Source organism: Tympanuchus pallidicinctus, unplaced genomic scaffold, assembly GCF_026119805.1.
Source record: "Tympanuchus pallidicinctus isolate F22 unplaced genomic scaffold, pur_lepc_1.0 scaffold28, whole genome shotgun sequence".
NCBI classification, from domain to species: Eukaryota; Metazoa; Chordata; class Aves; order Galliformes; family Phasianidae; genus Tympanuchus; species Tympanuchus pallidicinctus.
This window is the reverse complement of record NW_026294745.1, coordinates 2,044,361-2,057,038: the sequence shown is the minus strand read 5'-3', so window position 1 is coordinate 2,057,038 and position 12,678 is coordinate 2,044,361. Positions and strand designations below refer to the sequence as shown.

The 12,678-nt window shown below is 39.9% G+C and overlaps 1 protein-coding gene across 2 annotated transcripts in view; it reads right to left on the bottom strand.

Annotated features, from left to right (window-relative positions):
- ATP2A2 (ATPase sarcoplasmic/endoplasmic reticulum Ca2+ transporting 2) overlaps positions 1-12,678 on the bottom strand; it is a 40,733-nt gene that overhangs the window by 19,254 nt on the left and 8,801 nt on the right. For both annotated transcript variants that reach the window (XR_008208676.1, XM_052691292.1), the window contains exons 5-6: positions 9,929-10,067; positions 659-739 (exon numbers count right to left, since the gene is read on the bottom strand). Coding sequence is in view for 1 of the 2 variants with exons in the window: in XM_052691292.1 (XP_052547252.1) it covers positions 659-739; positions 9,929-10,067 (220 nt within the window). In the remaining variant the exon portion in view is untranslated. The remainder of the gene's footprint in view (positions 1-658; positions 740-9,928; positions 10,068-12,678) is intronic.

The window sequence follows — 12,678 nt, the reverse complement described above, 5'->3', positions numbered from 1 at the left end:
ACTGCTTTAAAATTCACGGCTAGTTGACATTTACTATTTATGTTACCAAAACTGGCAGACAGATCTTCATGTTCCAGCTGAGAGAAGGCTGCACTAGCATGCCTGGCTGATTGATTCTCAGCTTCTTTCCTATATTCAGTAGTACTGTTACTTTGTTTTGTTTTCAACTAATCTGAAAAGTGCTCTAAATATAGCTCCTGCATTTCAGCCTGCATCAGAAAACACATGAACATGTGTGCACAGCATTTCATCAAATAAGGCTTTAGAAACAGTAGTTTAAAAACTGTCTGTATTTTAAATGTTACACTCTCTTGTGCAAGAAAACAGGTGTTAGAGAAGACATTTAGTAAGAGCAGCAAGGCATTCAATGTAGAACACAAACTTGAATAGAAATTATTCCCTCCCCACCCCCCAGGTTTCTATTATCTCTTGACTAAAGAAAGCACTACAAGTCTCAGGAAGAATATTCATCTCAGTAAGGTGAACACGAATGACAAAGTCAACATATTCAACCACAAAGATTTAACTAATTACGTCAGAAATTTGCTGCACTTAAATATAGTACTGCTATAGCTACAGACTGGTCTGTAACATATTCTAAAGCAGTTAAAAGGCACTTCCAATGTATGCATAATAATACAAAAGTCACAACTCATACCTGTGAGAATGGACTGATCTACCCTTAGAGTTGTAGATTTGATAGAAGTGATTCTTATATCAGCAGGAACCTTGTCTCCAACTGCAAAGAAATGAGTAAGGCAAAGTTCCAATTCAGTTATTTGAGAGATTTCTAACCAAATGTAGTTTAGCTCTATCAGCCAGGAAGGTGATTTTGCAGTAACTGCTCCAATGACTACGGTTACTACCAGCTGCTTATTGCTTCTGAGGCTTGCAATACCCTACTTTTATGAGTTGCCAATATACTTTGGCAAATTAAATTTGTCTTCAAAATCTCTACCTCTACTTAATTTCAACAAAGTATTCCATAAATCACTACTGGTTCTCTCATCACATGACCATAACATGACAGCAGAGGGAGAACATCCTTGCAAGACATCAATTTCAGAATACATTTAAATAATAACCAGATTTAATGCTAAGGTAAGAATCAAGTCCCCTCCTCAGGAAGGCTGACCTAACAAGTTGTTTTCTTTACACAAAGTCAGTTTTCTATTCTCCACAGATCAGAACACGACCCATGTTTGTTTATTTGGACACTGTTTCTGCAGATCTGCTTTTTCTGTTATACTTCAAATACTGCCAGACTTGTTCGAGTTAGAAGCTAAATTCAGATCACACACCAACCTTAAGTAGTACAGCTGTATTAAATACACCCCAGACCAAAGCCCCGCAAAATTTGGCAGAACTCTGTGCTGCGTTTGTTCGTTAGATGTTTCTGTTTTGTAGAGCACAACAGCCTACAATTAATCAAAGGGCACAAAAGACCCCTCCTGCAGCTCCTGCAGCACTTGAGACAGCAAGGCAGCACGTGGTGCAGGAGGTAACAGCACACTCCTCCAGAGGCAGAGTTCTGCTCCCACATCTTCAGCATCCCAGAACCGATTCTTCCACCTTTCTACCTTCTCTCATCTTGTTTTTCCTGGTTTTTAAGAGAAGTGGAAGAACTAAAGCGCTGCTATTTAGTTCTAATAGACACACAGTCAAACGTACCCCTAACAATTTACCAGCACAATTAAAGTGTTAAATTATTTTTATTATTATAAAACAAATCACAATGACAGGGGAGAACACTTCACACTAGCTAATAAGAGACGATTTTCTCAGTAAATAGACTCTGTGTCCCTGCAGTAAAATTAAACCAAGCTGCAATTCCTGCAGGAACTGCTTATGCAACTGACAGCAATAATGAACATTAACAAATAATGCCATGAGAAGGCAGCAGTGGTGTTACAGCCTTGCAGCATACACTTGCTCAGACAGGAAAGCTAAGGAACAAAATGCTAAAGAGGATTAAGTGCTGCTTTGAACATTAAGTAAACTTGCAGCACGTGACTTTTCCTACAGTCAAAAAAGTCCCCAAATCAGTAAAAGCAGCAAAGATGGAATAGCTCTGCTTGAGGAGCAAGACATGTCCTTGGGTGAGCATGTGTATATGAAGGGATCCCATAAATAGACACAAATTGTCTTTTTGTATCATTATAGCATGTGAAAACTAATTTAAGCCACCATGCCCTTGAGCAGCAAGAGAAAATAGCATTAGACAAACAGTGACCTCAGCCAAAAATGGCCAAAGCATTCAATAGACTCTCCTGATGTCATGAGGAGGTTTATATGCAGACATGTAATGGCAGCTGCCTTTCAGCTATCACTGAACAACAGGCTGAGACCTCAGTGCAATGGGATGCAATGCCCATCAGCCGGGGTACACATTTTTTTGCACTCCTACCAATATTCAAGCACTGATATTTCAATGAAAGCTACTCCTCAGCATCATCAGCCACCTTGATCACCAGCACTGTTTACCTCAGCAGCTTAAGAGCAGACATTCCCCTACCATCTCCATTCAGAAGGTGGTAGTAAAACATTCCAGGTATTTCCAATAGGCAGGAAAGCTTTACATCAGGATCAGTGATGGAACTATTCTGAGAAGCTCTCTGCAAAATATTAGCTACCGCTCTGAGCCACGGACCAACTTGAACACTGTTATGAGTGTAAGAGAAACTATACAGAAAATTATCCTGCAGTAGATAGGAACCCACAGGAAGTTTTTTGTGAGCAGTTTGTTGCAGATTGCATCTACAAGCAGGCAGCTGTTTTCCACATACTTGAACACAGAAATTCATCTCCTGTTGTTTTCATGCTGTTTGTTTTGTTGCTTAATTATATTTTAGAGCACAGGGTCAGAGGTATTACCCAAAGCTGTAATTTGAAAGACAACAAGAAATCGGGAGAAATGTATTTGTGTTGTTTAATGAAGAGCTACCACAGTCTGGGTATAACAAAACTACCAGCTCACAGCATTAAGTCTAAAAGCTCAAGCCAGTTGCAGAAGGAATTTCATCAATTGTTTAAAAAAAATGAATCCAAAACAGTCCCTTGATTTCTACAGCAGCTCCAGAGAATCAAGCAAGCTGCTTCCAAAATCATCCGGATGCATATTGTTGAAGCATGGTTTAGCCAAATACTTAGCAACTGAGAACACAGCCCCTACAGCTATAAAAAGCACTGCTGCTGGAAGAGTTGGAGCAGGGTTTGTTTCAAATCACTGGTTTTATTCACAGAATCCTTTTTGTTCCTGCACAGAATACTGCTTCAGCATTAATACTGAGCTTCTGCTTACAAAGAAATGCAAGAGGAGAAGTGTGTTAAAAAAAAAAACCACTTAACTGTGCAAGTCTATGTTGAAGCACACAATTTACAGTTTCTACCCCTTGACAGAAACTGAAGTCACGTTTAGTTGTGATATAAACAAAGTTATGTCAATTATTTGAAACAACTGACACAACTTCACTCAAAACATGGCCAGTTTAACATCTGAAATCACTGAGTTCTGCTAGGTGCTTACAAGGAGATGAAACTTTTCCTCACCACGATCCCAACTGATTACACCTTATGCCTTGGCCTTTCCTCCGGAGTTCAAAGCTCCCCACCTCTTATCTCACTCCTCCCAGTGCTGTGGCAGCACTACGGGTCAACTTCCACTCCACACATACAATCATTTACACAGACACTCAACTTGAAGCCTGCTGTAACTCCACCTGGCAGTTGGGCATACTTCAAGTAAAGCAGGTGTCCAATTGCAGGAATGACTGCAGCTCTCTGAAAAAAGGGCCTCAAAAGGCAGCTCAGCGCCCAGGCTGCCCAGCATGACTTGTGAAGCTGGAGGGAAAGAACTAAAGCTATTTGCATTTCAGACCCTGCTACATTATCAGAAGTCCAGCCAGAAGATCATGCATCTCCCAGGTCTCAAGGGCTCTTCTACATGTCCTGAATCGTGGGCGACTGGAAGCTCAGAAAGCAGGATCAGCCATATTCCAGAATAAACACATAACCCCAAAGGCAGATCCTAACGTCTTCAGAACACAACTGCCACTTGAGGTGAGTACTTCGAACTGCTATCAGCTCTGCTGACTGCCTCTGATCCCTCCAACACTGAACACCAGGAAGCAGTTTACTGATTTATACTTATTAAAAGTGTTGCTACCTCTTGGTTAATGCAAATTTTACAATACGTTCTTGAAAGTGACTCAAAACATCCTGATCACTTCCCACAGCACACCAGACGGAGAGAAAGAAGTACAGAACTGTCACCCTCACCCTCCCCTTTACTTCTAAAACGCATTCTTCAATACGTTCCCTCTATATCCATTTTTCCTCTTACTTTGATAGCATTCCTGTCCAGCCTTATGAAAGTACAAAGTACTTAACACTTCCTACATAGTGCATAATAAAAACACTGTGAAAATTCAGGAGCTCTTCAAAACAGGAAGATTAAGTCCATCCAGTCTTTCACACAAGGTCAAGTGTGAAGTTATCAAAATGAGGAATGCCTATGAAATCCACTAAGTGCAACTTGCTCAAGAACTGTAAGATGGATTGCTTCACAACAAGATGAAGACTAAAACAGCAATGGTCTCTTCAGTCTTAACCATACTTGCAAAATGGAGTTTGCTTTAATTGCCAAGACAGAAGAATATATTTTCTAACTATATCCATTCACAGAATCACCAAGGTTGGGAAATTCCTACCAGATCATCCAGTCCAACTGTCCACCTATCAATTCTTGGCATTGATGATGCAAGCTACAGGTTAGGTCATGCTCACAGAGTAGCCTTCTCTTCCACATGGTCCTCAGAACTTACTAAACAGTGCATGAAGAAGTGTACTCATCCAAATCTAATGTCTGCCAAGGGCAGACATTAAAACAATAGTAATTAATGCATAAAGATATCCATATTGCATTGTTGTCAGTGATAACCAGAAAGACTAGAGTAAAAAACTGAAGAATCAGCTTTCTGGATCTAGTATGCATTGAGGTCCAAACAGATGCTTTGACTTACAAAAAATGCGTACTGCATTAAGCACTATGTAAAATAAATTATTCCTATCTTAATTCTTACTGGTTAGGAATAACACTTCTACATGTCATTCTCTCTGAAGAGGGCACCAGAACGTAAAGAGCTGTGCCAGTGGCCAGATACCTCACCTCCAAAGCTGCACTCATTTCTAACCTGACTTTGCCTCACTTCAGCTTTCAATCAGTGTGTTCATTTATAACACCAACACCACCACCTGGTTTTGAAGCTCTTGTGATCAGCCTATAAAAGCACCTACTAGGAAAAAGAAAAAACCAAGCTTTAACTTTTGCTAGATCAGATAAAGGAGTAGGTGACATCCACCCATTGATGCAGAAGTCCCATTTCCTACCCAGATTCCATCTGGGTAATACATGAATCAGTGTTCTGGAAATGCAGCACAGCACCAAAGCACAAGTTCTCCTTTGCCTTAAAACACTTCCCTTGCCAAAGTGATTACAGTATTATCCTGATGTTCAAGCATTTTTCAGTACTACTTATGCTTATAATAAGCCCCCTTGCAGTATCAGTTCTATTCAGAGTATAAAATACCAGATACACCATTGAATCGTCACAATTAAAACAGAATTCAATTCACTATTTTTATGTAACAGTTCAGCAATTTCAGAGGAAAAAGCTGTGAGAATCAGCAAAAAACAAATGGTGCTAAGTTTAAGGTCTCAAATGTGTGCTGCAGGTGACCTGGGTTTAGGCTGTGTCCTGACTTGAACCTCATGCACAGCCACAATGTGGGCATGATGTCAGCAGAGAACGGAATGAAGCCTGGACTGCATTTGGTTATCTCAAAACTGCCTCCCATGTGCTAGGAGAGGCTGACAGCCAAAGCATCCACTGCAGCCCACAGATCTATACACGTATACATTTACTAACCACTGATATTACTCCCCTGTTTTCTCTGGTCCAAAAGCAGTACTTTATGGAAGAAGCAAAACACGTGCTTCATTTTTACAAGCAGACCTGACAACTCACTCTAAGAAAGAACAACATGCAGCTGCTTTCAGAGTGCTTTTGGGATAAGCCAACATTTTGGATTTAAGTCCCACTCCATCCCATCACTCTGTGTTTTCTGCTCCCTAAGCTAAACACTTTTTCTCATGGAAAAGTAACACAGAGAAAGATCTAAGAAGAAATATCTGCAACACTGATGTTTGCTGAATAAGGCCTGTAGGTCTTTTATAATCACTTTGGAGTTTGACAAGATTTGGCTCAAGAACGTTCCCTCCCAGCTTTCCTGACACCAAAATCTCTCCTTCCTTAATTATGAGGTATCCATGCTTTAGAAAGTATTGGAGAGATCTACAGCTAAAATTAAAAGCCTTGCCAAGCACACTTGCACACTCCATGCCGGGCATAAACTTAAAATTAAATATTTAAGCATATCCATCAATTAAATAAGCATGAAATTCTGGGAACTCTGGGTCAGTTCTTACGCTGTTGAGTATTTCCAGACTGAACAGTAAATCACAGGAACCAACGCTCAGAATCTCAGGGAAAGAGACTGCTGTGACCCCAGCTTGGTCACTTACAGATCACATCTAGTGAACATTTGTATATTAAAATACAGCAATTTAGATCCACTACCTAAAACAGAATGTTTCAGACAGGGGAACGTAACAGAAGCATAGAAAGTTAATTTCCATTCCCAAATGTACTTTTCTAAAATTAAGTAGTTTGCAAACTGTTTATCCCAACCTGTCAGACTGGGCTTCAGATAGAACTTCTAAGAACTACGGCCATGCTGTTTTGTTTCTCTTTAAAATATTACTTTAACCATGGCAAATTCAATTAAAACATCAAAGGACCTCTTTAATCTATTAAGACAGCCACCAGCTACCAATTTAGAGTGCATCCTTCAATAAACTTAAGGCTACAGAGCAGGGTGGTTAATCCATTTAAGATGGGCAAACTGAAAAGCCATTTGAGGACAGCATCTGGATTTTTTTCAGTTCATCAATTCTAAGAAACAAACAATGTAGCCTGGTAACCTTTACACACCACAGCTCTCAGAACTATGCCCCCCAGAGCACTGCAAGCCAATTTAAGGCAAACCCCTGAGCTCCAACTCCATCCCAAAGATTTCCTGCTGACTGTACAGCATCTTTTCACCAACTCTGCTTAGGTGGACATGGAATAAAGTTCTCTTAACATACACAGCTAAGTTATTCATGTCTGCACAGTCTCCAAGCACTCACGCATAGGCAACTGACTGTTGGTACACCTGCAAATTTTTACTGTGCTATTTACAATGAACATTGGCCACTGAGCATAATAACCAGTAATTGCTCATCAAGTGCTCCACAGTATCTACGTGCACACCAACTCCCAAGAGAAGTACAATACACCACCACTCAAGTGATAGATGGCCTCATCCATTTCAAGGTACTCCACATTCACTGCAAGGTGACAATGCAGATCTGCAGTTAAACTAGCTGGCAGAACAATTAAGGCATCTTCTCATCACTTTACTTCTGAAGGCCACAAAGCAGACTGAGCAGTCTAGGTAATGAATGCAGTCTAGCTCCACAAATAGGAGCCTTAACGAGTCCAAATGAAAAGTAATGGTACAAACCATTACCATGCTGTCTTTTTGTTAAGCTGCACACATCATCTTTAAAGGTTTCAAAACTACCAGAAAGATCAAATGACTTTTTAAACAGTTCAATGCTATTTACTCTCAGAGAATTCCTGTAGCAGAAAGAAGCAAAATAAATGTGTATTTTTTGCATAAATTACAATACCAATTTACCAATTCCTACATGAAAGTCATCTCACCACTGGAACCCAATGTAACAACTTCAAATTATCAGAGATGTTATAACATTAACTAACAGCTACTCTGTAATGGAAGACCTATAGAAAGGTCTTTCAAAATTAGATATCAGCACAGGAGAGAAACCCATCACCTGGTTATTTACGCCACTCAGTTGAGAGAGATTTGCCTGGACACACAAATGTCATTGGCACACTGCCTAGAATTCCATACCCAGATATGTATCCTCATATGAAGAGCTCCGGCACTTCCCTACATGGTCATCTTTGTGCAAACACCATGTCAAAGGCCATCGCAACAGTCCTGTGCTGGAGACACAGGCATGCACACACTCTCTCTCACCTCCAGGTCTTGACACCAACACTGGTACAGCCTATTCCTCTTCTCTACTTGCCTAGGAGCCCTTCTGAGTTTGATGCGATTACGATGTCATCGTTCTCTAACGACACGTTACAATTTGTTCCAATAGCAGCAGCCACATTACACCAAAGCATTTATTTCCCCGTCTCGAACATCTATGTGACACACTTATTATACACGTGTAGTCACCTTCCCTTCAAGATGAAACCAATTACATTTGCCAATGCAAGCAAAGTATTCTGAGTACTTAAGAGTAGCCAGGAACTATCTGGCCCACCAGTTTAAGCAAATATTTTAACTAGCATGAGCTTCTACAGTCAGTCGACAGGCTAGACCACTTATGTTAAAATTCAATCATACAAGCTGGTAATTTGTGCTTTTCTAATGAGCATACCCGTTTGTCTGCTGTTTTTTTTTTTGTTTTCAAATCAGTTCCACGTGCATCCCACTATCAAGCACTGCTTTACAGGCATCTTAATCATGTTTAGCGTTACTGTACTGTCAGTAATTGAGATGAAACTCCATAGTAAGTGACAAGGTATCATAATTCACTCTTTATTTCAGTTATCAGCACTTTGTAGTTGCACTTGCTCGTCAACCAACAGATACCAAGAGAAAACTAACTTCAGCCTTCATCAGATTCACACTTACTCAGTAAACCCCGTCAGGGCTGCTGTAGCTGTACCAACCTCTGCTCAAAACTAAACCTTAGGGCTCAACAAATTGTTAAAGTATCTCAAGGAACAAAAGCTGGGCAGAGAGCCAATGCCAACTTCATTTTGAGTGCATTCTCTCTCTCTGCCTACTAATTAAAACAGCAGGATGACCAAGGGTTTATATTTACTTCTGCTTTAGAGATCTACCACCTCTAAAAGTAGAGGGACACTAGCAGAAGCAAAGTTTGATGTACACCCTGCACTGCTCCCAAAAGAACAACCATGAAGTTAATAGCTGATAACGACCTACAAGATGTGAGTATGCAATTACCCCTGACATTTAACAAGAACCACCTACTTTCATCTGGGGAGAAACCTGAAACATTAAAGTCACTGACCAGACCAGTTTAAAAAAAGGGACTGCTGTGCCACTATCACCAAATGAAAGAATTTCATATTCTACTTCCTACTTATGTTCTCACATTTCTTCAAAGATATACCTTCTAGGACTAATTTAGTATCTAAATTATTAAGTTTGATGTAAGAGCACAATTTTTTAATGCAAGGCTTTATTTTTCTTTTTGAAGAAGGAAATGCACAGTGCTTCAAATGCTAAACTTTCCTTAATCATTTCTGCCTGTGGTCCCCAGTACATCAATAGGCAAAAGAAAGAAGCACCAAGGCATTATGAACACAAAACAACCATGTCCCACACAAGGCACACGTTAGCTGAGAGGACAGAGAAAGACATTTCTAATAATTGGGATAGGAAGCAGACAAGATAGTCTGAATCCAGACTGCAGAAAATAGTTATAGACTAGTGACAAGTGTTAAAACTTGTACTCCAATTAAGATGCTTTGCTCTTAGACCTACTAATTAAACTAAGAGGCAATTTGAAAAACAATCCCCTCAGTGCAAATGCACATTTAAGGTAATTACAGATGAACAGAAGCAAGGTTGTTCCAAAGCGAAGCATATACTTAGGCTTCTCTGCAAAGTCCCCCCAGGGCCTCAAATCATTAAGACAAGACCCTCACAACACTTTTACAACACACACAATATGTACCACATCTGTGAGCCTTACCTGCCACTTCCACGATATCACCTGGCACAATGTCCCTTGCTTTGATTCTCTGAACGCTCTTTCGATCTTGTCGATACACTTTCCCCATTTCTGGTTCATATTCTTTAAGAGCTTCAATTGCATTTTCAGCATTTCTTTCCTAAAAGACAGCAAAACCATGTAATTTAAGAAGCCTCCAAGGTATGGAAAGATAAGCACGTCAGACCCGATCTTCCAAATGCAGTATCATACAAATACTACTTAGCTCAGCTACATTTATTCATACAGAAAATGATGTGACACATCCCCTCACTACGTGGCTGACTGAAAATCGTTACAATGCAATTCAAGTATTAGTGGGCATTTAGAAGCCATTTGATGTTTATTTAATCCAACAGCATCTCCCATAAAGAATACCCAGTGTGTCTTGTTATAGGCAGGCCACAAACAGTAGTATGTAACATAAGGATTCATTTTGGCACTAAAAAAAGAAGAACTAAATAGGATTACAACTCAGAGATATAGTCTAGTTTTCACATGTACCTCACCACTTTGAGCAGCTTACAGTCAGACTGCAGCAGGCTAGCAATACTGAGTTCCATTTACTAACAGAAGACTAGAATCCAACTATTTAGTTATAGCCTACTATGGGTCAGCTACAGAGCTAGAACTTGGTTTCCCCAACATTATTACCAGCATCATTTCTGCAGATCAAATAACACCAGACTGAAATCTAAGCATAGTAATTAGAAAAACTTCACATCTCTAACAGCTAACAAACTTGGATGAATCCTCACACAACGAGACCTCCTTACCTCCTATCTCAAGTGCAGCTCTCTCAGTGAACCACTGCTAGAAACTGCTATCAATGTTGTGATTCTGCCCAGATAGAGGACAACGTAAGAAATTATCATTACTGCTGCTCTACCTCAAGGAAGAGCAACTTCTTCCTTATTTTCCAGCCTATTGACAGGTACAGACGTCATACAGGCCTGACGACTGCAGATAAAGGCATGGGTACATACAGTTATTAGAACGTCTGCACTTCAAACACGTATCAGCCTTTTCAAATACAAACCCCAGCCAGCACACAATCTCCAGAAAGTCAAAGGCTGAGGTACTTCCATACAACAAAGCAGCTCACACAGCACTACCAAAACTCCCCTGAAGGACTTCTGTTTACACTGTATACAGCTCTGTGCCAGGCAGCACACAGCTACCAGCACAGGTTCCAAAAGCTGGGATTACTCCTAGTCTGGTGTTTAACCAGGTAAATAAACTCTGTTCCACAACACCGTAGCACTGATATCATCCAGCTACAACATACTGCACAGTGTCTGAAACAATGTTTTTTTTCCTCCCTCAGTTCGCTTGATTTTAAGGTAGCTACCAGGTCCTCTCAATCCTTCAAGTATTAATAAGAGGCACTTTGGGAAAAGTGCAAGTGAAAAAGAAGGTTGAGAAGGGCAGAGCTAAGGCAATGACTCACTTGCTCACATCTAGTACCTGTAGCAACAGATACACGTATGGGTGGAGACTTCGTGCTGTGACTCTTTCCATGCCCATTTCAAAAAAGGTTATGAGTCATTTAATCCATGCTGCAGTTGTTTCACAATTCAGTTCACTACATGGAGGCACACAAAGATTCTCTGCACACTTTTACCACAGCTGAAAAACTGATTTCTTGCACGAGTTTCAACATTCACACAGGAACATTCACAAATATACAGACAGCTTTACCTTACATCTTATGCCTCAAATTATTACATGCAGAGTTGTAACTCAAAGATTAATTCTTGTGCAACAGCTTCACAAAGATTTGAATACAAAGGGACAGTTAAAGGTGCACTGCTGTTACTCCTTATTCTACATTACCTCTTCCCACCATACCAGCTCTAGTTGTTGTGCAGCAAGTTGGGTGTTGCTAAAAAGTGAGTCTTCTGAGTGTCTTCAGCCAGCTTACTTGTGTTTGCACAAAACAAAAAAAGCCTGGAGCCTAACTAAGACAGCAAGTAATTATGTCACATTAATCCCAGCTCTTTAAAAAATTTAAAAAGAACATCAATTACTCTAAAACCCTGCAATACTTTTTACCTGCAGAAAAGCAATTCTAAGAAAATGTGCTTTGTTTGAAATGATCAATTTGGCAAGAGAAAGCTGTTCACATAATTCTGACATCTTAAGTCTCAGAACACGTTACTGCCAACACTATTTAGAAGAAGTAATCCAATTAACCTCACAACTGATAATGCAATATCTTTCAGAAATAACTCCTACCTCCTCATGAAAATGCAGTCTTCATAAGTTTAAATAAAATTGCAACAACTGAACAGGTAGAATGAATACCTGGTTAATTGTACCAATTGTACCTAATTAGCTGTACCAATAAATGCACTAAAGCATAGTTTTTGTTGTCAACAGGAAGCAGACAAACAAGACAAGAGTTCTATCTGACTTTCTTTGTTGTTGTTTTGCCAACTGATCCAACTGGTTGCTTCTTAGCTTTGCAGTGTTTGATTCAGTTCCTGAATTTGGGATTTCATACTGGACTGTTTAATTCTTCTGTTCATCAGCATGTGGCCAAATACACTGAGGTCTCTTTGGCAAAACTTGCAAAGCTTTTGTTTCACCTTTAATCAACTCCTGCTGTCCTGAATTTATACGGTACATTGACTCTTAAAAATCTAAAGCTGGCAACGTACATTGCTTGCATTGTATGAAGCATCTGACAGTACAATGTGCAGTTCTTCATCTCAAACCAGAAAAAGCCA